Source organism: Larus michahellis, chromosome 12 (assembly GCF_964199755.1).
Source record: "Larus michahellis chromosome 12, bLarMic1.1, whole genome shotgun sequence".
Lineage (NCBI taxonomy): Eukaryota > Metazoa > Chordata > Aves > Charadriiformes > Laridae > Larus > Larus michahellis.
The window spans coordinates 16,167,975-16,190,624 of NC_133907.1; the positions used below are offsets into that span (position 1 = coordinate 16,167,975).

At 55.6% G+C, this 22,650-nt stretch overlaps 1 protein-coding gene across 2 annotated transcripts; it reads right to left on the reverse strand.

Annotated features, from left to right (window-relative positions):
• Window positions 1-2: 2 nt before the first annotated feature.
• On the reverse strand, window positions 3-19,846 carry LOC141750445 (uncharacterized). 2 transcript variants are annotated; one of them, XR_012589671.1, is made up of 17 exons: window positions 19,255-19,846; window positions 18,756-18,812; window positions 15,878-15,984; window positions 15,248-15,379; window positions 14,417-14,561; window positions 13,926-14,156; window positions 13,497-13,690; window positions 12,316-12,443; window positions 11,949-12,118; window positions 9,952-10,107; window positions 9,411-9,524; window positions 2,973-3,193; window positions 1,795-1,937; window positions 1,267-1,370; window positions 758-833; window positions 504-592; window positions 3-86 (listed from the first exon to the last, which is right to left on the reverse strand). XR_012589671.1 is itself a non-coding variant. In XM_074605500.1 (14 exons), the coding sequence occupies exons 1-14, from the start codon at window positions 19,351-19,353 to the stop codon at window positions 3,023-3,025; spliced, it is 1,947 nt and encodes a 648-aa protein (XP_074461601.1). In that variant the 5' UTR covers window positions 19,354-19,846; the 3' UTR covers window positions 2,872-3,022. The 2 variants fall into 2 exon arrangements, 1 of the variants encoding a protein (XP_074461601.1); XM_074605500.1 differs by lacking the exons at window positions 3-86; window positions 504-592; window positions 758-833; window positions 1,267-1,370; window positions 1,795-1,937 and adding exons at window positions 17,468-17,633; window positions 18,209-18,285 and having other exon boundaries at window positions 2,872-3,193.
• Between the last annotated feature and the right edge of the window lie 2,804 nt (window positions 19,847-22,650).

Sequence of the window (22,650 nt, forward strand, 5' to 3'; positions counted from 1 at the left end):
AGGCGAGGACGAGTGCAGCCAAAACGGGTTTTCTTCTTCCAGGTGTAATAATATTCAACACACTGAGACACGCTTTTAGTCTGGATCTGCCGGGAGGAAAACCAGGAGCCACTTAATAAGGGAAACGCGGCAGTAAAATACCCAAGGGGCAGATCGACCAGGAGTCTCTCCTGCGCTTCTCGCAACGCAACGTCCGGGGGAGCTCGGACAGAAAAGAAACCTTCACCTGCTGAAAAATGCCGTCAAGAAGCGTTTTCAGGGCAGAATTCTCCGTTTCACCACACAAACTGTCATTATTCTTTTAATATCTCTGCTATTTTCTCCCAGAGAGATTAAATAGTCCCTTGCCATCACACATGAGGGCAAAAACTTGTCTCGTACCGGTGGTTTTTTAGCATGAAGAAGGGTCCTAAGAACAGCATTCCAACACGCGACTCAAAATACGACCTTCTGGGTTGAAATTGCCCACGCTAACGAGCTGCGCCTCCCTCTAACGGCTTTACCTGCTTCTGTATGAGGCGAAAATTCTTCTTATGCAGGTAAAAAGCCTCTTTAAACAATTGCTCCTCCACCGGTGTCCAAGTATCCGAGCCTAGGAATTAACCAGCGACAGCCAAACTATTACAATAGGCATCCCCCGCCTCCAAAAGCCCCGGAAAGGGATTAGAACTACTCTTTGCCCCACCCCAAAAGAACATTTGGAAGACTCAATTCAATCAGAGCAAAGGGAACGGCGGGAGCTGTTCTCCTCCTTTACCTGTGTAATGATAATCAGCCAGGGGATGGGACTCGGGTCTCCGAGGCGGCCCAGCACCCAGCATCTCCGCCGCCTCCTGCCAGATTTCATAGGGAAAAAAAGAGTTAAATTCCTCCGGAGGAGGAGCCAAAAGGGAAATTCTCCCTCCTCCTGGCCACGCCCCAGCAGACGCCCAGACCAGGGGTGTTAAATCCCTTCTTCCAAGAAGAGGGAGCAAAGCAGACCCGCTCGGGGCTCATCGAGGGCACACCTCAGGTTTTAGCCAATATCCCTTCATTCGGGAGTAATTCTATTCTCCAAATCCTCCCAGAATCAAAACCAACTCTTAGCGATGCACCAGGAGAGGGCTCAGGAAGCCCACGACACATTAATGCCGTGACAGGCAACATCCAAGAACCTGCTGCGCCTCCGGCAAAGAGACTCCCGCCCGCGCAATAGGAAACTCGGAGCGACTCCCAGCTCAAAGCAGGAACAAAGTCCGTTCTTCATTAGAAATTGCCGCTTCTTACCAGCACGTCGCCTTGAGCCTCGTGCAGGCAATGCAGAGCCAGCTCCGCGTTGACCCGGCCCCCCGGCCCGCCCTTGGGAGACGCCAAATGGAGCAGGTTTCTAACTACAAACGCAACAAAAACCAACAAAAAGTCACGTTTTCCTCCAGAAAAGGGGCCAGAGGAGAGGGAGGGAAAACAGGACGAGCGCAGCAGAGACCGCAGACGAGGAAAAGGCAGAGAAAGAAGTCCGGTACCCAAAGAGCTCTATTTAAAAGCTCAGAGAGAAACCTCCCCTCTCCCGAGGGCGCTGCACATGAGCTGGGAGGGCTCCAAACGCCCCTTTTTCATGCAAGACGCTGCCGAGAGCATCGCCCGTTAGTCTTTAGTCCCTCTCCCACCAAAACCCAGCCATCTCCTTCCCTCCAACGGGAACGCGGGCAAGAAAAGGAGGGAGACAAGCCCAAAAAGGTGGCATTTTCAACCCCTCCTATCCCTGGCTGGGGTCAAAGTGGAAGAAAAGCGGTAGGAAAAAAGAAAGCCAAACACCTTTCTCCTGCGTCTCTGGGTTGGTTTCCACGTCACCCCAGGGCTTCCACACCAGCGACGCTCCCTCTTCCTCCTCTTCCAAACGGGCTGGGTCCTGGAGGTCTGGAAGCTCCGCTTGGAATTGGCTTCCAATGTTGATGCGCCTGAAAGCGTGAGGAAGAGGAGGTGAGGAAGGCGAGCGGGGAACAGCTCCGGCAGGAGAAACGCGCGCATACGGGAGGAGCTGTAAGAAAGACGGCCCCTATTTCCCAGGAAAGCGCTAATCGCTCTCCTCTAACAACTTCTCCAGCACCACCACGGTACCGTTCTGCCTCCTGAGTCCTCTTGGGCCCCATCGGGCAAGAAAATTGGGGGTTTCTTCCTCCTCAAACCTCTCCCAAGTGGTCAGGTTCCCTCTGAGAAGAGTAGCGAGCTGCAAGAGCCACCACCGCCGAGCACCAAGTGCTTCGGAATGTTGTGTAGAACGCGGGAGGCCGGCAACGCTCCGTGACAGCGCTTGGCCGGGCATTTCCGCACATTTCTGGCCAACTTTGCCCCAAAAAACCCGCCCTTGACGACTGCCCGAGCCACCAGCAGAAGCCCAATGGCAACTGCCAGGGCCTGCGCACACCGGGCCTTGCACCAACCACACGCCCACTCCTCAACGGCACTTCCCTCGTCCCCGCTTTTCCCCACACTCTGCTCTTCTTCCCACGGCTGGGCGCCCATTTTACTGTTTCATCAGCCAAAACACCCAAACCCCCTTGCAATTCTGCCCGGAAGGTAGCAAAAAAAAAAAAGCCCGAGAGAAAAATTGTTCCAACAAGACCAGCCTTTAGCCTTCCTCGCCATCCTCAACTCTTTAGAATTGCGCGTTTTTAATGCTTACCTTCAGTTTTTACCCCAAACTTGCACAATCAAATCAGGTCACGGCTTTAGGAGGAACCTACATCGCAACTCCAAAGTGATTAACAGGTTACCTGTTTCCCAGAAATTCCACCAACAGGCCCCTGGAACCTTTACCAACTCCGTCACCATTAGCGTTCATTACCACCAAGCCCATTCCTGCCGTCTTAGTCGAATAGAATTGGGGGGATTAGCTGAGCTGCTGAACTGCTGACCAGTGGCTCACAGAAGCCATTCCAGCAAGGGAGTTTTCTCTAAATACACTCAAAAAAATCACTAAAATCGCCACCCACCTCCTTCCCTGCTGGAAAATTCCTTCTCGTGGACAGTATCGAGAAGGCAATCAGCCGGCAGAGCCACCGCGACGTCCCCCTGAAGGCATCTCGGCTTTGGAGGGACGCTTTCCATCTCCTGCGGCCTCCGGCGATGGTTTCTGGGCACCAGCGAGGGACTGGGGTGCATTTTCTGGCCTCCAAGTCCTTCGCATCCCAACTCCAATCCAAATTGTTTCTCTCTGAAAGAAAATAACGAGAACTCCTGTTAAATAACAAGCGCTCAAGGATTCCCTTTCCCTTGACCTGCTGCTCCTTCCTTGCTGTGCGCCATCGCTCCCCACAAAAACACCCGATGGCGACCTTTTTCGGTAGAAAACCACCCGACCGCGGTTATTGGAGGGGGGCGGCGGGAAAGCCGAAAAGTGGAGAAAAAACAATATGGAGATAAAGGGGTGGAAAATTAACGGGAAGAAGTTGAACCGCTTTTTTAAAGAATAGAATTTCATCACCCTCAGTGTTCGATCTGCCATTTTTGGCCGGGCGGTGTGGCGGGGAAAGGACTATGAGGCTCGGAGCTGAGCCTGCGCAGGGTGCTGGGGTGGGCACGGGCAGGAAGGCGACGTGCAGCCACGCAGAGTGCCGAGGGAAGCCCTTCTTTTCTGCCCTCGTCACACGGCTGAAGCAGAGCCCCGGCCTGTGCCCGCGGGAAGGCTCAGCACGCAGGGCTGCGAGCGCTTGTCCAGGCAACAGCGAGCCACAACCTGGTGTCTCCTTCTCAGGAAAGGCTTCCGCAATACCCGACCAAGTCGAAGGATGGCCCCAAACCGCCGGGAGCCATCAACACTTCTTGCCTGGGCGAGCGGCTGCTGCAGCCTCGAAGACCAGCTTGCCCACCCCCACCCAAGAGCTCCAAGATCTCCCTGAAATCAGGGCGACGCAGAAGAGCGAAAGCAGATCTGGAGGAAGGCCACATCTTCTCCCAATACGAGTGGGGACGGGAAGGTGCCCTAGCTCCACGGTACCGGCTCTCGGGGAAGACGCACCCTCTAACGCCAGCCCCGACAAACACTTGCTCTTCAGGAGGAGCCGAGGGCGGAGCCACCACCCCCGGCGGCAGATTTAAACGAGGCGTAAACACGCTAACGGTCATTTGCCGAGGAGATCAGCTCCAGTGCAGGTAAGTCTGTGCTGGGGAAGGAAATCGCGGCAAAGAAACGGCCAGGGGCTCGTTTTTGAGGCTTTTAAAGCCAGGAAAAGGGGCCAGCCCGAGCCGGTACCCGGCCCTTCTGGGGGGCGGGGACAGCTGAGGAGCCGAGGGCGGAGCCACCACCCCCGGCGGCAGGTGTTAACGAGCAGAGGGTGGGACCACTCTCCCCCCTCATAAAAGAACCCCTTTGGGAGCGCAGCGACCAGGTCGCTGTGCACTGAGCAAACACTGAGCAAGCGAGCTGCAAGTGGGCGTTCCCTGGGTGTGACCCGAGGTATCACCCAGGTGCACCACAATGAGAGTGTACTTCCTGGGCTGGAGAAGGGGGTGGCCAAGCAGGGTGTGACACACCAGTCCAATCACAGCGGTCTGCACAGCAGTTCGTGCAGGACAGAGCTGAAAGACTCCTAACCCGGCTAGGTAGTGATGGTAACTACTCGCAAGATGACTGTGGCGTCCATGAGCTCCACAACCACCAGGTCTGATGCCGCCTCTCAGACGGAGCTCTTGTGGGAACATGCTACCACACAGACATCGGGCTGTAGGGTATGCCCTGCTCTTACGCCAGTGTCGGATGGCAATGATGGGCATACCTGTAGGAGATGTGCTCAGGTAGAGGATCTTCTGCAATTAGTCATGGAGCTCAGGGAGGAGGTAAGTAGGTTGAGGAGCATCAGGGAATGCGAGAGGGAGATAGATTCCTGGAGCAGAATCCTGCATCCCATGACAGAAACCCAGCAGGCAGATAAAACCCCTGCAACAGAGAGCTCCATATCCTCTCTCACCTCAACTGAAGGCGGTAACCTGGAGGACAGGGGGCAATGGCAGGAAGTTCCTGCGCGGCGCAACAGGCGCTGCACTCCAGACTGCCCGATGACTACCCCATCTTCCCAGGTGCCATTACTTAACAGGTACAGTGCTCTACAGAGGAACCTGGATGATGACGAGCACAATATTTCTCCTATTTCTCCTACCCTGGAGCCGTCAGCAAGGTCTAGGCAGACCTCCCCCTGCATCAAAACCTCTGCGGTAAAGAAGAAAAGACGGGTCCTTGTCATAGGTGACTCATTACTGAAAGGAACAGAAGGCCCAATATGCAGGCCAGACCCGGTACATAGGGAGGTCTGCTGCCTCCCTGGGGCCCGGGTCAAGGACGTGAAGAGGATGCTTCCTTCCCTGGTACGGCCCTCAGACTACTATCCACTTTTGCTCTTTCAGGTAGGCAGCGACGAGGTAACAAGAAGAAGTCCAAGGGCAATGAAGAAAGATTTCAAGACCCTGGGACGCCTGGTCAAGGGATCGGGAGCGCAAGTTGTGTTCTCGTCTATTCCCCCAGTTGCGGGGAATGATGAGGGGCTAAATAGAAGGACCCAGCAGATCAATGCCTGGCTTCGAGCTTGGTGCTGCCGGCAGGACTTTGGGTTCTTTGATCATGGCCTGATCTACAAAACGCCTGGCCTGCTGGTAACAGGCAGGAATACCTTGACCTCCAGGGGAAAAAGGGTTCTAGGACAAGAGTTATCGGGGCTCATTGAGAGGGCTTTACACTAGATCTGAAGGGGGGTGGGGATGGTACTGGGCTTGCTGGTGAGGTGCCAGGGTGTAGTTGCTCAGCGCTCGTGGGCCAGTGTGCCAGTATTTCTGAAAGCCAGAAGGCACAGCACATCTCAAGGGTCAGAACTACACACACAACTCCCTCTCTGAAATGCTTATACACCAATGCACGCAGCATGGGGAATAAGCAGGAAGAGCTGGAGGTCTGTGTGCGGTTGCGGGGCCATGATCTCATTGCAATTACTGAGACGTGGTGGGACAACTCGCATGACTGGAATGCTGTCACAGATGGCTATGTCCTTTTCAGGAAAGACAGACCAGCAAGGCGTGGTGGTGGAATCGCACTCTATGTGAGAGAGCATTTGGAATGCATCGAGCTCTCACTAGGGGCGGATGAAGAGCGGGTCGAGAGCTTATGGGTGAGGATTAAGGGACAGGCAAATATGAGGGACACTGTTGTGGGTGTTTATTACAGGCCACCTGATCAGGATGGGGAGACTGATGAGGCTTTCTACAGACAACTGAAGGTAGCCTCGCAAGCGCAGGCCCTGGTTCTCATGGGGGACTTCAATCACCCCGATATCTGCTGGGAAGACCACACAGCCAGGCATGCACAGTCCAGGAGGCTCCTCCAGTGCATTGATGACAACTTTTTGACACAGGTGGTACAGGAGCCAACAAGGAGAGGAGCACTTCCAGACCTGGTACTGACAAACACAGAGGGATTGGTGGAGGACATTAAGGTTGGGGGCACCCTAGGTTGTAGTGATCATGAAATGATTGAGTTCAGGATCATGGGTACTATCCACAAAACAACAACAAGAAGTAAAATTACAACCTTGGATTTCAGGAGGGCTAACTTCGACCTCTTCAAGAAACTGCTTGGAGAGATCCCGTGGGCTAGGGCTCTGGAAGGCAAAGGGGCTCAAGAAAGCTGGTTGATATTCAAAGACCACTTCCTCCAAGCTCAGGATCGGTGCATCCCTAAGAGAAAGAAATCGGCCAAGGGACGCAGGAGACCTGCATGGTTGAGCAGGGAGCTTCAGAAAAAGCTCAAGTGGAAGAAGGAAGTTTATAATAAGTGGAAGAAGGGACTGACCCCTTGGGAGGATTACAAGAATGCCACCAGAGAGTGCAGGGATGAAACAAGGAAAGCCAAGGCCGCCTTGGAATTAGACCTGGCTAGGGACATCAAGCACAACAAAAAGAGCTTCTACAAGTATATTGGAAGCAAAAGGAAGACCAGAGAAGTTGTAGGCCCACTGCTGAATGAGGCAGGAGTCATGGTGACGGAGGATGTGGAGAAGGCAGAGTTACTGAATGCCTTCTTTGCTTCGGTCTTTTCTGCTCGGCCCAGCCCTCAGGAGTCCCAGGCATTGAATAAAGTAACAGGGAAAGAAGACGACTTCCCTTGGGTTGAGGAGGAGCGAGTGAGGGACCAATTAGATCATCTAGATATTCACAAGTCCATGGGCCCTGATGGGATGCACCCGAGAGTGCTGAGGGAGCTGGCAGAAGTCATTGCTGGGCCGCTCTCCATCATCTTTGAAAAGTCCTGGAGAACAGGCGAGGTGCCTGGGGACTGGAGGAAAGCCAATGTCACTCCAGTCTTCAAGAAAGGCAAGAAGGAGGAGCCGGGGAACTACAGGCCGGTCAGCCTCACCTCCATCCCTGGAAAGATGATGGAACAGCTCGTTCTGGGTGTCATCTCAAGGCACGTGGAGGAAAGGAAAGCTATCAGAAGTACTCAGCATGGATTCACCAAGGGGAAATCATGTCTGACTAATCTGATAGCCTTCTACGATGGCATGACTAGATGGATAGATGAGGGGAGGGCGGTAGATGTGGTCTACCTTGACTTAAGCAAGGCGTTTGACACGGTCTCCCACAGCATCCTCATAGGGAAGCTTAGGAAGTGTGGGTTAGATGAATGGACAGTGGGGTGGATAGAAAACTGGTTGAAAGATAGAGCTCAGAGGGTTGTGATTAGGGGCACAGAGTCTAGTTGGAGACCAGTGACGAGTGGTGTTCCCCAGGGGTCAGTACTGGGTCCAGTCCTCTTCAACATATTCATCAATGACCTGGATGAGGGGATAGAGAGCGCCCTCAGCAAGTTTGCTGATGACACCAAGCTGGGTGGGGTGGCTGACACACCGGAAGGCTGTGCCGCCATACAGAGAGACCTGGACAGGTTGGAGATCTGGGCAGAGAGAAACCTTATGAAGTTCAACAAGGGCAAGTGCAGGGTGCTGCACCTGGGAAGGAACAACCCCATGCACCAGTACAGGCTGGGTGCTGACCTGCTGGAGAGCAGCTCTGTGGAAAGAGACCTGGGAGTCCTGGTGGACAACAGGATGACCATGAGTCAGCAATGTGCCCTTGTGGCCAAGAAGGCCAATGGCATCCTGGGATGCATCAAGAAGAGCGTGGCCAGCAGGTCGAGGGAGGTCATCCTCCCCCTCTACTCTGCCTTGGTGAGGCCGCACCTGGAGTACTGTGTCCAGTTCTGGGCTCCCCGGTTCAAGAGGGACAGGGAACTGCTGGAAAGGGTGCAGCAGAGGGCTACAAAGATGATTGGGGGACTGGAACACCTCTCTTATGAGGAAAGGCTGAGGGATTTGGGTCTCTTCAGTCTGGAAAAAAGACGGCTGAGGGGTGACCTTATCAACGCTTATAAATACTTAAAGGGTGGGTGTCAGGAGGATGGGGCCAGGCTCTTCTCAGTGGTGGCCGGGGACAGGACAAGAGGCAATGGGCACAAACTTGAACATAGGAAGTTCCACCTAAACATGAGGAGGAACTTCTTTACCCTGAGGGTGACAGAGCACTGGAACAGGCTGCCCAGAGAGGTGGTGGAGTCTCCGTCTCTGGAGACATTCAAAACCCGCCTGGACATGTTCCTGTGTAACCTGCTCTAGGTGACCCTGCTCTGGCAGGGGGGTTGGACTAGATGATCTCCAGAGGTCCATTCCAACCCTATGACTCTATGATTCTATGATTCAGGGAATGGAAGTCACAGGCTCCCAGAGTCACCCTGGCCTCACCTCACACTATCAACACGTTGACTTTCTCTCTGGCTTACCATTCACACGTACAACCCCGAGACATCCCATGGATATGAGAGAGAGAGGTTCCTACAGGATTAAGTCACCCAACTCCCCTTTCCAAGGGAGAGACTGGGGCTACTGCCACCTTACTGCCACAGGCTTTTTCCTCAGCAGGCGAGTTACTGGTTACACAAGGCACTGAGGAACTCTTCTGCTCTCATCTGCCTTGAAAACGTGACAGCTAGTGCGTGAAAAGGGAAAATGGGAAAGCTCAACAAGACGAGCAAGACTCAAGGGGAACGTCCTTAGACTATTCTCTATTTCCCATCCATTCCGTTTTCTGAGTTTCCTCCAATCCCTCTCCCACCCTGCCTGACCCACAGAGACCAGACCTCGGGGAACGATGCTGTCTGGCCATGGCCAAGGGACGCGTCTGACTGGGTATTCCCACCGCCTGCCGGCCTCCCTTCCTGATGGCCAAACAAAACTCGGGCCACAGCATCGTGCAGAGCTGTGCCCATCAGCACAGCCACAGCGGCTCTGGATGAGAGCTTTCCTGCTCCTCACCCGGTCTATACTGGGGGGCTGCTGCCATCGTTCCTCCATCTGGCCAGAGCCTCCTCCCACCAAGGAAGATCCTGGTCTCACCTGCTGAGACGCCAGCATCTTGTGCTGGTCAGACTCGGAGAGAGAAGATCCGCCTGCATCTGGCAGCGCCCGACCTCTGCAACATCTCCTCAGCCTCCTCCGTTCACGTTCCACCTGCACGTTGGATAGGAGAAAGGGTCACAGAAACCTGCCACCACACAAGGAGCAAAAGGACCTCTGGACATCCTGGCAAGGAGATGGCTGCTCAGAGACTGTGAATTGCACCACAGAACGCTGGGGCCAAAAAGCACTCCAAGCAGCCCACGGAAGAGAGCGAGCAGGAGGAAAGAGTTCCTGACACAAGAGTGTCCAGTGGGTGTGTATGGGGACACTGGGGCAAGAAGGCTGGTACCGCAGTGAACGTGCATTTGCGAAGGCAACGGGGTGCCAGAAGAGAGAGAAAAGACAAAAGCGTGTGGCCACGGGGGACAGTGGGAGAGGGAAGGAAACAAGACCCAGGACTCCACAGTGCTGCCTCTGGAAATGCGGTGTCTTCCAGAGGACCGTGATGCTGCGCAGAGGCAGCGAAAGCCTGGTCTACCTCCTCCAGAGTCCTCCTGAGCTCAGCACTGTATTGCTTCAGCTCCGTCTTCTCCCGGTCCAGCCTTGCAACTGCTCGCTGCAGACGTTCCAGCCGCTGCGACAGGAGTCTCTTCTCCGAGAGCCAGGACAGCCGCTGCCCTTCTGCAATCGCCTGCTGGGCATTCAGAGAGCAGATGATGGGAGTGGTGCCACAGAAAGGAGAGAAGGGCCAGAGTCAACACATCGCGGAGAGTGACCATGGAGGAAAGGACAGTGCTACGTCCCTTCTCCTCCTCCTCCCGGCCCACAGCCCAAAACAACACTCTCCCTTCCCAGGGGCCCTCCTCCACATCACCTCGGAGAAATCCCTGCGCCAAAAGAACACCCTGAAAGCGCAATGAAGCCTTCAACCTCACCAGCCAACGGTACCATTTCCATTCTCTCTAATACCCTGGGAAAGCTGGACCTCAGGAGTCTCCATCTCTGAAAGCATCCTCTAAGCACCATCAGTGTCGCTGCTGTTCAGCCATCCTTACAAAATTCTACTACGTTTAGTACATTCGCTTGGTCAACTGTGCCCTTTCCAGGCCAAATCCCAACCGCCACACATTGCTTCATCTTGCCTAGATAGGAGAGAACCAATCACCCACGCACAGCTCTTGGACTCGCATTCATTTTAACGGCAAGCTGCGTAGTTCTTTCATTAGTTCTGGGCTTGACGGAAAGCGTTTGAGCAGCTGAATGGTGAATTACTAGCAAACATTTTCTTCTCGGCCCAAGCACAAACACAGGCTGGGCAGAGAATGGATTGAGAGAGCCCTGAGCAGAAGGACTTGGGGGTGATGGTCCATGAGAGCCGGCAACGTGCACTTGCAGCCCAGAAAGCCCCCCGTATCCTGGGCTGCATCCCCAGTAGCGTGGCCAGCAGAGCGAGGGAGGGGATTCTGCCCCTCTGCTCTGCTCTGCTCTGGGGAGAACCCCTGCAGTGCTGCCTCCAGCTCTGGGGCCATGAATATCAGCACACGGACCTGTTGGAGCAGGAACAGAGGAGGCCACAGAGATGCTGGGAGGGCTGGAGCCCCTCTGCTGTGAGGACAGGCTGAGAGAGCTGGGGGGGTTCAGCCCGGAGAAGAGCAGGCCCCGGGGAGACCTTAGAGCCCCTTCCAGTCCCTAAAGGGGCTCAGGGGGAACGGTTTTAGACTGAAAGAAGGGAGACTGAGATGAGATATTAGGAAGAAAGTCTTTGCTGTGAGAGCGGTGAGACGCTGGCCCAGGTTGCCCGGAGAAGCTGTGGCTGCCCCATCCCTGGAGGGGTTCAAGGCCAGGTTGGACGGGGCTTGGAGCAACCTGGTCCAGTGGGAGGTGTCCCACTGGCATAGGGGTAGGAACTAGAAGCTCTTTAAGGTCTCTTCCAACCCAAACCATTCAGTCATTTGATGAAGTCTCAGCCAAGCTCCTCAGAACAGCGTAGGCTCACAGCCTCCATTGTCACAGCTCGGCTCCCTTTTCATCAAGGAAAAGGTGCAGACGGACTGCAGGGTCAGAAAGGGACCAGACCCTCGTGCCCTCCTCACAAGACAGGCCGCGAACGCCAGTACCAGGAACAAGGGGCCTGTTCCGTCTGCTCCAACACCTCTGTCAGCCGCCAAAGGACAGAAAGGAAGGAACAAAGTTCCCCCGCCTGCAGCTGGCAGCAGCGTTAGGAGTCTACTCCATGGCGGGCGGGAGGCTGCTAAGATCCCAGCCCTTTGCTGCCGTGCTTTGGCTGGGGACCACCCAACCTTCTGTTGAACTCCTCTTACGCCCACACGCAACCCGTGCCTGCATTTACTGTCCCACCAGAGTCCTGGGGGTCTCCACGCTCCTTCCAGGACGAGCCACTGGCTCTGCTGCCTGGCCCGGCACCGTGTCGCCCGGGACAGACCATTGCTGCCATTTCCCACGCTCAGGCTGTTCTTCTCCTAAAGCCAGCCCACAAAGCTGGCTTGAAGCATTCAGAAGCATAGTGTTTCCTACCACGTCTTGCAGGAGCTTGTTTATCTCCCCTTGGTGGTCGGCCTCCCGAACTTTGAGGGTGTCGGTATGCTGCTCTTCTTTCTGCAGGAGCTCTTGCGCCATGTTTTGCCGTTCCCGCTTCAGGAGAGACCTCTCCGCTTCCAGCTCCCACTGAAGGCACTTCACTTCCCCTGCAAACACGACAAATGGCAAGAGTCAGAGTCTGCACAAACAGCGGCTCTGACTTTACTGACCTTACGCCCTTTGAGTTTCCGTGGAGGAGGGGTCTGTCTCCAGCTCCTTCACTCCTCAGAAACACTGCGGACAGAGAGCTGCTTTCATACCACCTTCCCCAGGCACGGGGTCACCAGAAACAGGAGGCTCTCACCTTGGATCACCTCCTTGGCCTGCGCCACCGCGTGGAGCTGGGTTTCGAGATGACTCCTGCTGATCTCCAGCTCAGACAAGTGCTGCTGAGCCTCCAACAGGCTGCATTCCAGGGTCTCCTTCCCTGACCTGCAAATCGTGAATACAGAGAGAAAGGAGCTGCTTGCTCCTGACACCCACAGGGAGTTGTTCCAGGAAGAAGCGGTGCAAGATCCCTACCCCTGCCTACGGAAAAAGGCTCGCGTGGAAACTCCTACACAGAGAGCCTATTTCTGCCCTTCCAAATAGCAATGCGGGCCCCTGCCAGGGGATGGCCAGGCTTCCCTTGTCACCTGGCAGCACACAGAAAGCCCAGCCGAATTGGACTGCAATAGCCAAATCTTCACTTGCTGGGGTCTGATCCACGACACACGGGTAGCTGCGCCCACCAAGCCTGTGCCAGCAAGCAAAACTTGGATGGACAACGGAGGACGTATCTTCAAGAAGGAGAACAAGCACACAGTTCCGATTACACCAGTCTCTGGCAGGCCAAAGTAACTATGTCCATTTTAACAGACATCAGTGATGGGCAGGAACCCCTGAAGGCTGGCGAGAATTCAAGAGAGGTTTCCCTGCTGCTGGTGTCACCAGCTCTAGCTCCTGCACCACACTAACACCAGTTAGCTTAGAAACAGAAGGCCCTCCACATTTTCTGCAGGAGCCTCTGGCTTCTCCCGAAGGGCAGCGTCCTGCTCACAACCTCCATAAGCAATAGCCGTGAATTCTGAAGATCCCACCTCAAACTACGTGACAAGGAAAGATCGATGTTCAAATGCACAGAACAAGAATCCAAGACCAGAGAGAAGCTTCACGTTCTGGGAAACGTCTGCGTGGTTTAATTATGGCTCCGTTCAGAGCCCACTCGGCTTGCTGTGGACGTCACAGAGGAACACGTAAGGGGGCATAAACATGAGCCCCACGCTCAGGAGAGCTTTGCCAGCTTCAGCTGTCAGAAAAATAACCTTCAAATCAAGGTAGACTTTTTTTTTTTTGCTTGAATTGAAATTCTTCCATTTTCTCTCCATGGAAGCGAAAACATGTGAAAAGCACACAGGATGCAATCGATCCCCGTGGAACCACTGTCACCTTTACCATTACAGACATTAAAGAACGTCCTGCCCAGGGTCTCCTCCCTGCCCTTACCTGGCCTCTGCCAGCTGCTCCGAAAGGCCTTGTCTCTCCCGCTCCAGGGCTGCCAGTCGCACCTCCAGGGCAGCCTTCTCCCGCACCAGCAACTCCTTCTCTGCGCACACCTCGGCCAGCGCGTGCCCTTGGCGAGAGGACTCCTGGCGCAACTGCTCCAGGCCACTGCGAGACGACTCTTGCTGGCGGGAAACCTGGAAGCGGGACAAAATGCAGTGAGAGTCCTTGCGTGCAGCCCTGGCTTTTGCCCCAGACAAAGGCTCCAGAGCTACACAGTTTGCAGCTTTTGCCACACGGGAGAACAGTAGAGTCGTGGATGCAGTCCTTTCTCTGCAACTTACCAGAAGCCAAAAAGGAGGCCAACACGCACAGCTTCACCCAGCCAAGCAGCCACATGCCCACCCAGAAGCACCAGGTCTTTGGTCTCACCTCAAGGAGTTTCTCTTGGGCTTCTTCCTTCTCCTCTGCCAGGACCCCCAGCTCTACCCGCAGCTCCTCTTGTTGCTCCTCTGCTTTCTTCAGCAGCTGCTCCAGGTGGCCTTTCTCTGCACAGAGCTCGCTCTTTGTTCTTTCACACAAGCTCAGCTTCTCCTGGGCAGAGATCTTTGCTCTCTCCGTCTCATCCACTTTACACAACAGAGCCTCATTCTCTTGCTCCAGCTGCAATCACAGAAGCACAGAGGAAATCAAATACAGCAAGACTTACTCTGAAGAAGAGGAGAGCAGCAACTCCACATCCCCTGCGTCTCGCTGACATACTCCCAGGTCAGCGCTCCCAATAAGCACGTGCGGACAAACTACCCCAAGGAGCCTGCGTGGTCTCATCACCATTTCCCAAGGAGGAGAACAGCACGTTCCCTGGCATCTACTGACACGAAAAAAGCATCTGTGCTGGTCTTGCTATCACAAGGTGGCCATACCTTCTCCAGGGCCACTCTAAGCTCATGCTTCTCTTCCTTCAGCACATCCCTCTCAAGGTGCGATTCCTCCAGCGCCTCTCTCACAACTACCAACTCATGTTGTAACACGCAGTGTTTGTCTACGAGTGCCACTAAGTCCTTCAGTCTGTGAGAAGGGGAAAGACAAACAAGTTGTCAATGTAAAAACATTCTCGTTTCCAAAACCAGGAGCACATACTGTGTCCCAGATACGGCAGTTGGAATGATTTCCAACGGCTTTGGACCTACACCTAAACACCACCGGCATTTCCTGACTAGAGCTGCATCGCTCTTTGTCATGAGCGGCCAGACGGCTATGAATGTCCAATCCAATGATCATGGGATCAGAGGAGGGTCCCGGTTAATACGCTGCATGTTGCAAAATGGCCCTTCTTGCCCCAAAGGCCTTCTGCACTCAGTCTCGCAAGGAACTGTCAGCACAGAGGTGCTACAGTGCTTAGGATGGTGCTGGGCAAATTCCTGCCAACTCCTCTAGCACCGCCCCGGGGAGCAAAAGGGCTGTACCAGAGACAGAGCTCTCTTTAGGCTGCTCTCGCTTGCTCACCAAGAACCAGTTCACAGCAAAAGCACTGGAATACGCCACCTCTTTGCCAGTCTGGTCTTACCCAGAGGAGCTTCTGGCAGTCAGACGATTTTTGCCGTCCTTTCTGTTGAAGGCAACCGTTTGACTCGGGACGGAAACAAGGCCGTGCAGAACGGGTGTGTTTGCAATGTGAACACAGCCCATCTATGAATGCAAGAGGCAGCCCCAGAAGAGAACGGTGCTAACAGCAAAGTTTAAAACACCTTTACCTCTCCTGAAGCTCCTTCTTCTCCAGCTCCCCCTTGGCTTGGAAGGACATCACGCTGCAGTTTAGACGGGAGCAGTTTGCCATTACAGACCCAGAAAGCCTCGTTTGCTCTGCCTTCAGCTCTGACAAATCTCTGCAGAAGAACAAAGGAAGAGCCAACGTTCACACCACCAGCTCTATCAGCTGACTCGCTTCTCACGCACGTAATGGCGCAAAGAGGAAAAGCTGCCAGGAAAGATGACATCTCGGCTGGGGACAAATCATTCCCCTGACACTCTGGGGTCAGGACACACCTTGGCGAGCGACTGCTCAGAGGCTCACGACAACAGCCACATAATAAACTTTTCAGGAAGGTGGAGGAAGAATAAGCCTAAAACGGTGTAACGAAAAAGCACAAAGAACTCAAGAACCAAGGCACGCTCGACGCATTAAGGAAGGTTCATCATCCAGGAAGATAAATGGCTGACAGTAACCCAGAGTCTGAAGTCGCCTGCTGACACCAGCAGCAGACACTCTCACGGCTACGCTGCTCTTGTTTGTGTAGAAGGCAACTGTGAGAAAGGAACCTCAGAGAGGTGTGAAGGGAAGGTACATCTTTTCTGCCAGAGATTGGGCCTCAACTTCTACTCACCGGTTCGTGGCAGTCTTCATTTCCAGGAAATGACGGCGGAAGGTGACCATCTGATGCCACAGCCCGAGCAGACGGTCACGGTCACCCCTGAAGTAGTTCTCATAGAGCTAAAGATGCAAAGACAAAAAGAAATGCCAGTTCAGTCTCCGCCATCACTGTACGAGTCTTTCAGCTGGCAGAGAGCACAACCACCATCGCCAGCTCTCCTTGAATAACTATTCCAACAGGGCACCAAGGACTGAAGAGGCACCGCAGAAGCAGCCCCAGCAGACCTGCCACCTGCCTTCAAAGAAGGCAACATCCACCCTTCTCCTGCGGGAGGGGACATCAGCAAAGCAAGCTGACCCCGAGTCAGCACCTCGCCTTGCAGAGCTGTCTCACACTCTTGGTGGAGGAAGACAAAGTCAAGCCCCTCCAAGACCACCGTCCCATTTGCTAGCGGTGACGGAGGCCTGTCTTCTTCTTCCCTTGGCTGCTCTGAATCTCAAAACACACAGACCTCTCTGCTCTCACGGCTCTAGACGGAGATTTAAGAACCATCAAAAAGACGAGCGCTCCTGTGTCGCTGCCCTACAGCGTCCAGCAGCAGCAAGCATTTGCCTTCAGGACCCAGCAGCACGGCCACAGCAGGTGGGCCTCTTCCGTCACCACGATTTGCTGACACTCCTCCATCTCCCACCCCTGCCACGCTGAGCTCCCCCTCCCACGCACCAACTTGATCTTTGTCTCCCATAACCCTGCCCAAGCGATAACCACCCCTGGAGGTCAGCATGGGCGCATCTTGTCGTGATGGCGGCATCCGGGGCTCACAGGGGGTCTCAGGGAGACGCATAACACCACAACAGCCAAGGGGTGACGCGAGCAATGCGCCCACCTCACCGCGATGCTGGTACTGTGGTCAACGTGCAAATACGACTGGAAGTCGTCATCTTCCCCCCATAAATAGTCAAGAGCCCAAGGGCATTTGGAGCTCTCCTGCTCGGCAGCGGGCTGCGGCCGGGATCTCCCCGTGAGCAGGGACGCTGCTCAGGATTACTCCTCCAGGTTAAGAGATTCCGGGCTGCAACAGATCCTCGCTAAATTGGTTTATAGCATGCTGAACTTTGACATTCTGTGATAGAAAGCATTGCTTGTGCACATATAATCCTTTAGCCATAAACCATTGACCAAGTCTGCAACTAGGATTGGGTCCAGCCACACCCAGACTCCTCTCTCAGAAGGCCTTTAGAAAGCCGGGGGTCCTTTCTGAACCTTGACTCAACGGGAGGGTCTCCCTGACAGCTCTCTCTGACCCCGTCCTCTGTGCAGTAAAAAACCAAGTGGACCTTGCTATAGCACCCCCTTAAAACTGTCGCGTCTACTATCGACTTGGTCAAATCATTGGTTTATATCAATAAATATATTGCTGCTTCTCTCTTAGGAGTGAAGTCTATCGCTCCATCCGCGACAACCCCTCTCTTCTGCTCGTCAACACCAACACATCCTCAACAGAGCCACAACCTTCTCACAGCAAGTTCTCTGGGCCAGAAACAAAACGCGTTCTCATGCCACGCTGGCACCACCTCTGACATTCCCGCAGCTGAGCCTCACCTCACGTTCCTGGCGCCATTCGCGCTCCTTCGCTTCCAGCTCCTCCCGCACCCTCATCCAATCCACCGTCAGCTTTCCAACATCTTCTTTGAGGGCTGAATTCACCTCTTTCGCTTTCTCCAGGTGCTCCCGCAGCAGACTGTTCGCTTCGGCCAGATCCTCGCACCTTGCAAAGGGAGGAACAGCCATGAGGTCTCTGAACAACCCCTATCCACAAGCAGCACCCCCGGGATTTCCCGGCTCCCCCAACACTGACTTTGTTCTCAAACTGAGAGGCAGGAAAAGCGCTTTCTAGGATGAACTAAGATCTCTGGGTCATGGCCAACTCATGTGCTTCTCCTTGCTTTAAGCCTTCCATTTCCACCTACAGGTTGGGTTTCCCCTTCCTCTGCAACTCGGACGATGCCCACAGTTGACGGCTGCCTCCCCTTCGTGCTGCCTCATCACTGGACGCATCACCTTTCTCTAGCGTTGCCCCCAGTCCCTCACCTACTGCACCAGGGCAGCGTTTAGGCTGGAAAGGGACCCTTGGAGCTCACCCGCAGGAACGCCCCGCTCCAAACAGAAGCGGTCAGCACACACCACTATTACTGCCCCACAGAACAGGTTGTGCACCTCTCTCCTTTCCAAAGGGCTTGCCCCAACACTTCCCTTGCGGAGACTGCCTACCACTGACAGGTTTTCCCTCCCTGCCGTGAGCATCCAGGATACCGAGTAGGAGGGAACGCTTCTTCCTTGTACCTTTGCTGCTCCTCTTTCACCTCAAGCAGGGCTTTCTCCAGGGCCTCCGTGCCTTCCCACCTGCCTGGGAGGCATCCCTGAAGAAGAAAGCGAATGGTTGGTCCAATTCTTCCACCTGAAGCCCAGGAATGCTCTCCTACGCTCCCGCCCTTTCTTTCCTAGCTCTGCTTTAGCCGGCAAGCAGAACGAAAAGCACAGAGCCAGCTCTCTCTGCCCGACGCCAGCATTCTCGCCTTCCAAAACACTGTCTGTCCACCCATTCTATTTCAGAGACAGCCCTAGAACAGGCAGCAAAGCCCTCTCCCGAGACCCAGGACGAAACGCTCCCCGCCAATAAAGCACTCCCGCACACAACTCCAATCCTGCATTTCTGGGACTGCTGGCTGCTCTGAGAGCGGCAACTGGGCAGAACAGGGGCGGGCAAACTCGCAGCGCTTCTTGAAACCCTCCGGGAGCACAATCTCGCTTTCCCCTGCCATGGCTCGGGGAGCTTTTTCGCTCCCGAACGCTCCGGCCGCTCTCTTCAGTTCGCGCCCTGCGCACTCACCGCTCCTGCTTCCAGCTGCTGCTCCAGCTCTCGGCAGCGGGTCCGGTACTGCAGGACCTGGGCGCAGACACGGCATGAAGATGAGCGACTGCAGCCGGGGACGGACCCGGCTCCTCCGGCACCGGCTTTTCTCTCGCTCTCTGCAGCCCGAGCTCAGCCCGCGCCACGGCGCTGCCGCTCCGACACCGAGTCCCTTCGGGACCGGGAAGCTTCGCTTCCCCCGAGCCCGGCCAAGCCCCGGCGAGCGGCTCGGGGGTGACCGCCGACGGGACGGGACGGGACGGGACGGGACGGCTCCCGGGGCCTCCCTCCCTCCCCCGAGCTCCGGGCTCGGCGCCGTCCCGCCCGCGGCAGCGCAGGGCAGGGCCCGGGCAGGACCCCGCCGGGGCCGCGCCTTCGCCCCCCGAGGGCTCCGCCGCCGAGTCCCGTCCGCGGACGGCGCGGGCACCCCGGCCCGGCCTCGGGGAGCTCCCCCCGGGCAGGCGCCCCCGCTCCTCACCTTCGCCTGCAGCTTCCGCACCAGCACCGCTTGCCGGTGCCGCGCCTCCTGCGAGCTCTGCAGCCGGCGCTGCAGGGAGGCCGGGCCCGGCGCCGCCATGCCCCCGCTCGCCGGCCGGGCTCCGCCGCCTGACGGGCGCCGCCGGGAGCCGCGGGGCGGGAGGGACGGGCTCGCTCGGGGCCGCTCTGCGGCGGCGCTTTCCTGCGGGCTGCGGGGCTGCCGCGGGGGAAGAGGCCGCTCCGGCCGCGGTTCGCTCCGGCCGGCTCCGCTCGGAGACCGTTACCGGCCCCGGCCGACGCTGGGGGCGGGAGCGGGGGGAAACGGTCCCCGCGAGCCGCGTGTCGGGGGGGCCCCGAGACGGCGGGCGAGAGCCGGGGCCGCGGGGACGGGCCGTCGCCCGGGGAAGGCGGCGGCAGCGCCGGAGCCTCTGCCGGAGGCTGCGGCTTCGGCCCGGGCTGCCGCGGGAGCGGGGGGCCCGGCCCGGGGCGAAACGCCGACGTGCCCGGGGGGAGCTCCCGGACCTTGTCCTCCCCGACGGGCGGCGCGAAGGGCCCGGGCCGCCAGCAGGGAACGGGGAAGCCGGGGCGGGAGGGAAAGCTTCCGAGTTCCAGGGCAACGGGCTCCGGGAATACAGCGCTATTTCATGGGCTGAGGGGGGAAACACGACAAACGGGGCTCAGTCCCCTTTGCCCCCCGGCCTCGTCTGTCCTGGGAATTCACTGATTCTCCGCTCAAGTCATGAGTTTGCATAACTTACAGCCCTTAAGTCGTGCACTTGCAAGCAAACAAAAAAGAATTAGTTCCCTAGTGAGAGCGCTCATCCTTCCCCTTCCATCACGGTGCGGGCATCCCCCGGGTCACCCCGGGAAGCACGAAAGCCTGAGTGGGCCGGCTGCTGCTGCATCCTGGGTCTAAAGTAGACCCAGTCAGTACGTTGTGACTGATACAGGACCCGTTACGCAACATTTTAAATACTTCTTGTCCCCAGGCATTAAATTTGCAATGCCACAACCTGGGAATAGAGAAAGGCTGCCAAGGGACACCGCAGCGAGAGCACTATCACCACACTCCCGCGACAACGGGAGAAATCCTCGTACCTCCCCATCATTCAGCTCTTGCCTTAGTTTAGCCTTTCAGCTTCAACACCAGAAAGTTACATCCAAGTGATGCAAACCAACAAATTCCCTTTATGCTGACACACAGAATGACGCTGTCTCCCAGAAAAGGTAGTCAGGAGATCACGTTTTGGAAAGGAGAAGTCAGGACAGTATTCCTGTTAGACTGCAACACTTTGCCAGAATCCTCTCTGGTTTGTATCGAAGAACGAGGGTGAGTCAGAACAGGTAGAAAGGGTAGAGGAGAGGGTCACGTAGCCAAGGGCCACTTCCTACAACTTGTAACCGATAAGTCAACTACAATATATTTCTCAGGTCTGCACGAACACACACAAAGTACCTGCAGTAAGGGGCAAGGTTAGGCTTCAAGGCTTGAGTCGCCAGAACCTTCCCTGGGGAGAGGCTCTTTCCTCTAACCAGGTCATCCCATTTGTCAGCCCACTGTGATTTAAAGATACAACCAAAGCCAAGCTTGGCCAGAACAGCTGCTTCCTTTCTAGTCGTCAAAGACCATTAACTTGGGAGCTTTATTCCTGAATGCATCCATGAGCCCTTGTCATAATGTCAGAGGGACTAGGCAAAGATTTGCCCCGCAAAAGTAGCCAGTATCAAAGCAGTCGGACTGATCTGCACGTTTCATAGACTTGCGTGCCTTAAACGTGTTTAAGGTTCAACCTTAAGGTGTTTCAGTTTTAAACACCTTAAAGGGGTTTAAATGCTCGTCAGCTGTCCCTTGTTCCCGTGAAAGCCAAACCAGGCACACAGTGATGGCAGGACGACCAGAGCATCCGCCCAAGACAGGCAGAAGAGCGCCTTACCGTGTCTCTCGGCCCCTGGAGTCACGCGATTGCCACCTTTATCCCACCGCTGCTTAAACAGGTTGTGCTCTACACCCAGCTGCTGCTCTCCTGCTCCCTCCATGGCTTCGATGCTCAAATCTGAAAGCAGTGAGCAAGGGAAGTGGTCTGTAAAGGCACAGTCATTATGGCCTGTGGTGGGCTGAGGAAGCATTCAACCCGTGAAAATACAGAATCTTCCAGCCAGGGGGACAAGAATGTGCCAAAGTGAAAGGCTGTGTATGCTTGGGGCCGAGTGTCACCCAGGGAAGAAAACGCACGTTGCAGCAGCCGAAATGCCCCTTCCAAATACGGGGTTGGGTTTGGTGTACAAGAAGGACTGTTTCCAGCTGCCACAGAAAGCGTTACCCTGAAGGGTAATACACTTAAGGCCAAACAAATCCACAAACCAAGCCCCTCCAAGCCCATAACCATCTTCACAAACACCGCTTCAGGAGCACAGCTTAAAACGGGTTGAAAGCTGCCTCCTACCTCAACCCCCCCACCTTCGGCTGTCTGACTCCTTGTCTGACTCCTTGGGGGAGTGGGGTGTCTCTGAGGGTGCCAGGGATAATTTAGACGTTTCCCGAGAGCGGTTCCCGAAGATTTCTGAAGGGCAAACTTTGGCCTGCTTAGGAGCATGGTTGAGAGTGTCCCTTGGGGGACAGTCCTGAAGGGCAAAGGTGCCCAGGAAGGCTGGTCTCACTTCAAGGAGGAACTCCTAAAAGCTCAGGAGAAGGCCATCCCCAAGTCCCAGAAAACGAGCAGACAGGGAGGAAGACCAGTAAATTATCCATGAGCAAGCAATGTGCCCTTGCCGCCAAGGCAGCCAACGGAATTCTGGGCTGCATAGGGAAGAGTGTGGCCAGCAGGTCCAGGGAGGTCATTCTCCCCCTCTACTCTGCACTGGTGAGGCCACAACTGGAATACTGTGTCCAGTTCTGGGCTCCCCAGTTCAAGAGAGACAGGGAACTGCCGGAGAGAGTCCAGCGTAGGGCAAGAAAGACGACGGAGGCATTGGAGCATCTCCCTTATGAGGAAAGGCTGAGAGAGCTGGGACTCTTTAGCCTGGAGAAGAGAAGGCCGAGGGGAGACCTTATTAATGTTGCCAAGTATCTAAAGGGTGGGTTTAAAGAGGATGGAGACAGACTCTTTTCAGTGGTTCCCAGTAACAGGTGATGGGCACAAGGACCCTTGGGGCCTCCCTGTAGGGCTGCCTACACTTTCTGCATTCCTTGTGCAGTGGAAAGGGTCTCCTTCTTGACCTCTCCTGTCAGGGGACACTACACCCAGGAATCAGCAGCTCTCTGCCGTTTGGCAGGACTCGGAGCGAACCCACCTTCTGCAGCCTTAAACCCCTCCCCTGAGCAGCCCGTGGGGGCGAGCAGCCCGTGCAGAGCAGGGTCGGGAGAACTGGACCTGGCAAAGCAAAGCTCCTGCTGCGC

Coding starts and splice junctions, on each gene's coding strand:
- LOC141750445 (XM_074605500.1), bottom strand. CDS start 19,353: ATGGCGGCGCCGGGCCCGGCCTCCCTGCAGCGCCGGCTGCAGAGCTCG. Junction 18,286..18,755: donor AGCAGCTGGAAGCAGGAGCG/GTGAGTGCGCAG, acceptor TTTCTTCTTCAG/GGATGCCTCCCAGGCAGGTG. Junction 9,525..9,951: donor TCAGGAGGACTCTGGAGGAG/GTAGACCAGGCT, acceptor TCCAACGTGCAG/GTGGAACGTGAACGGAGGAG.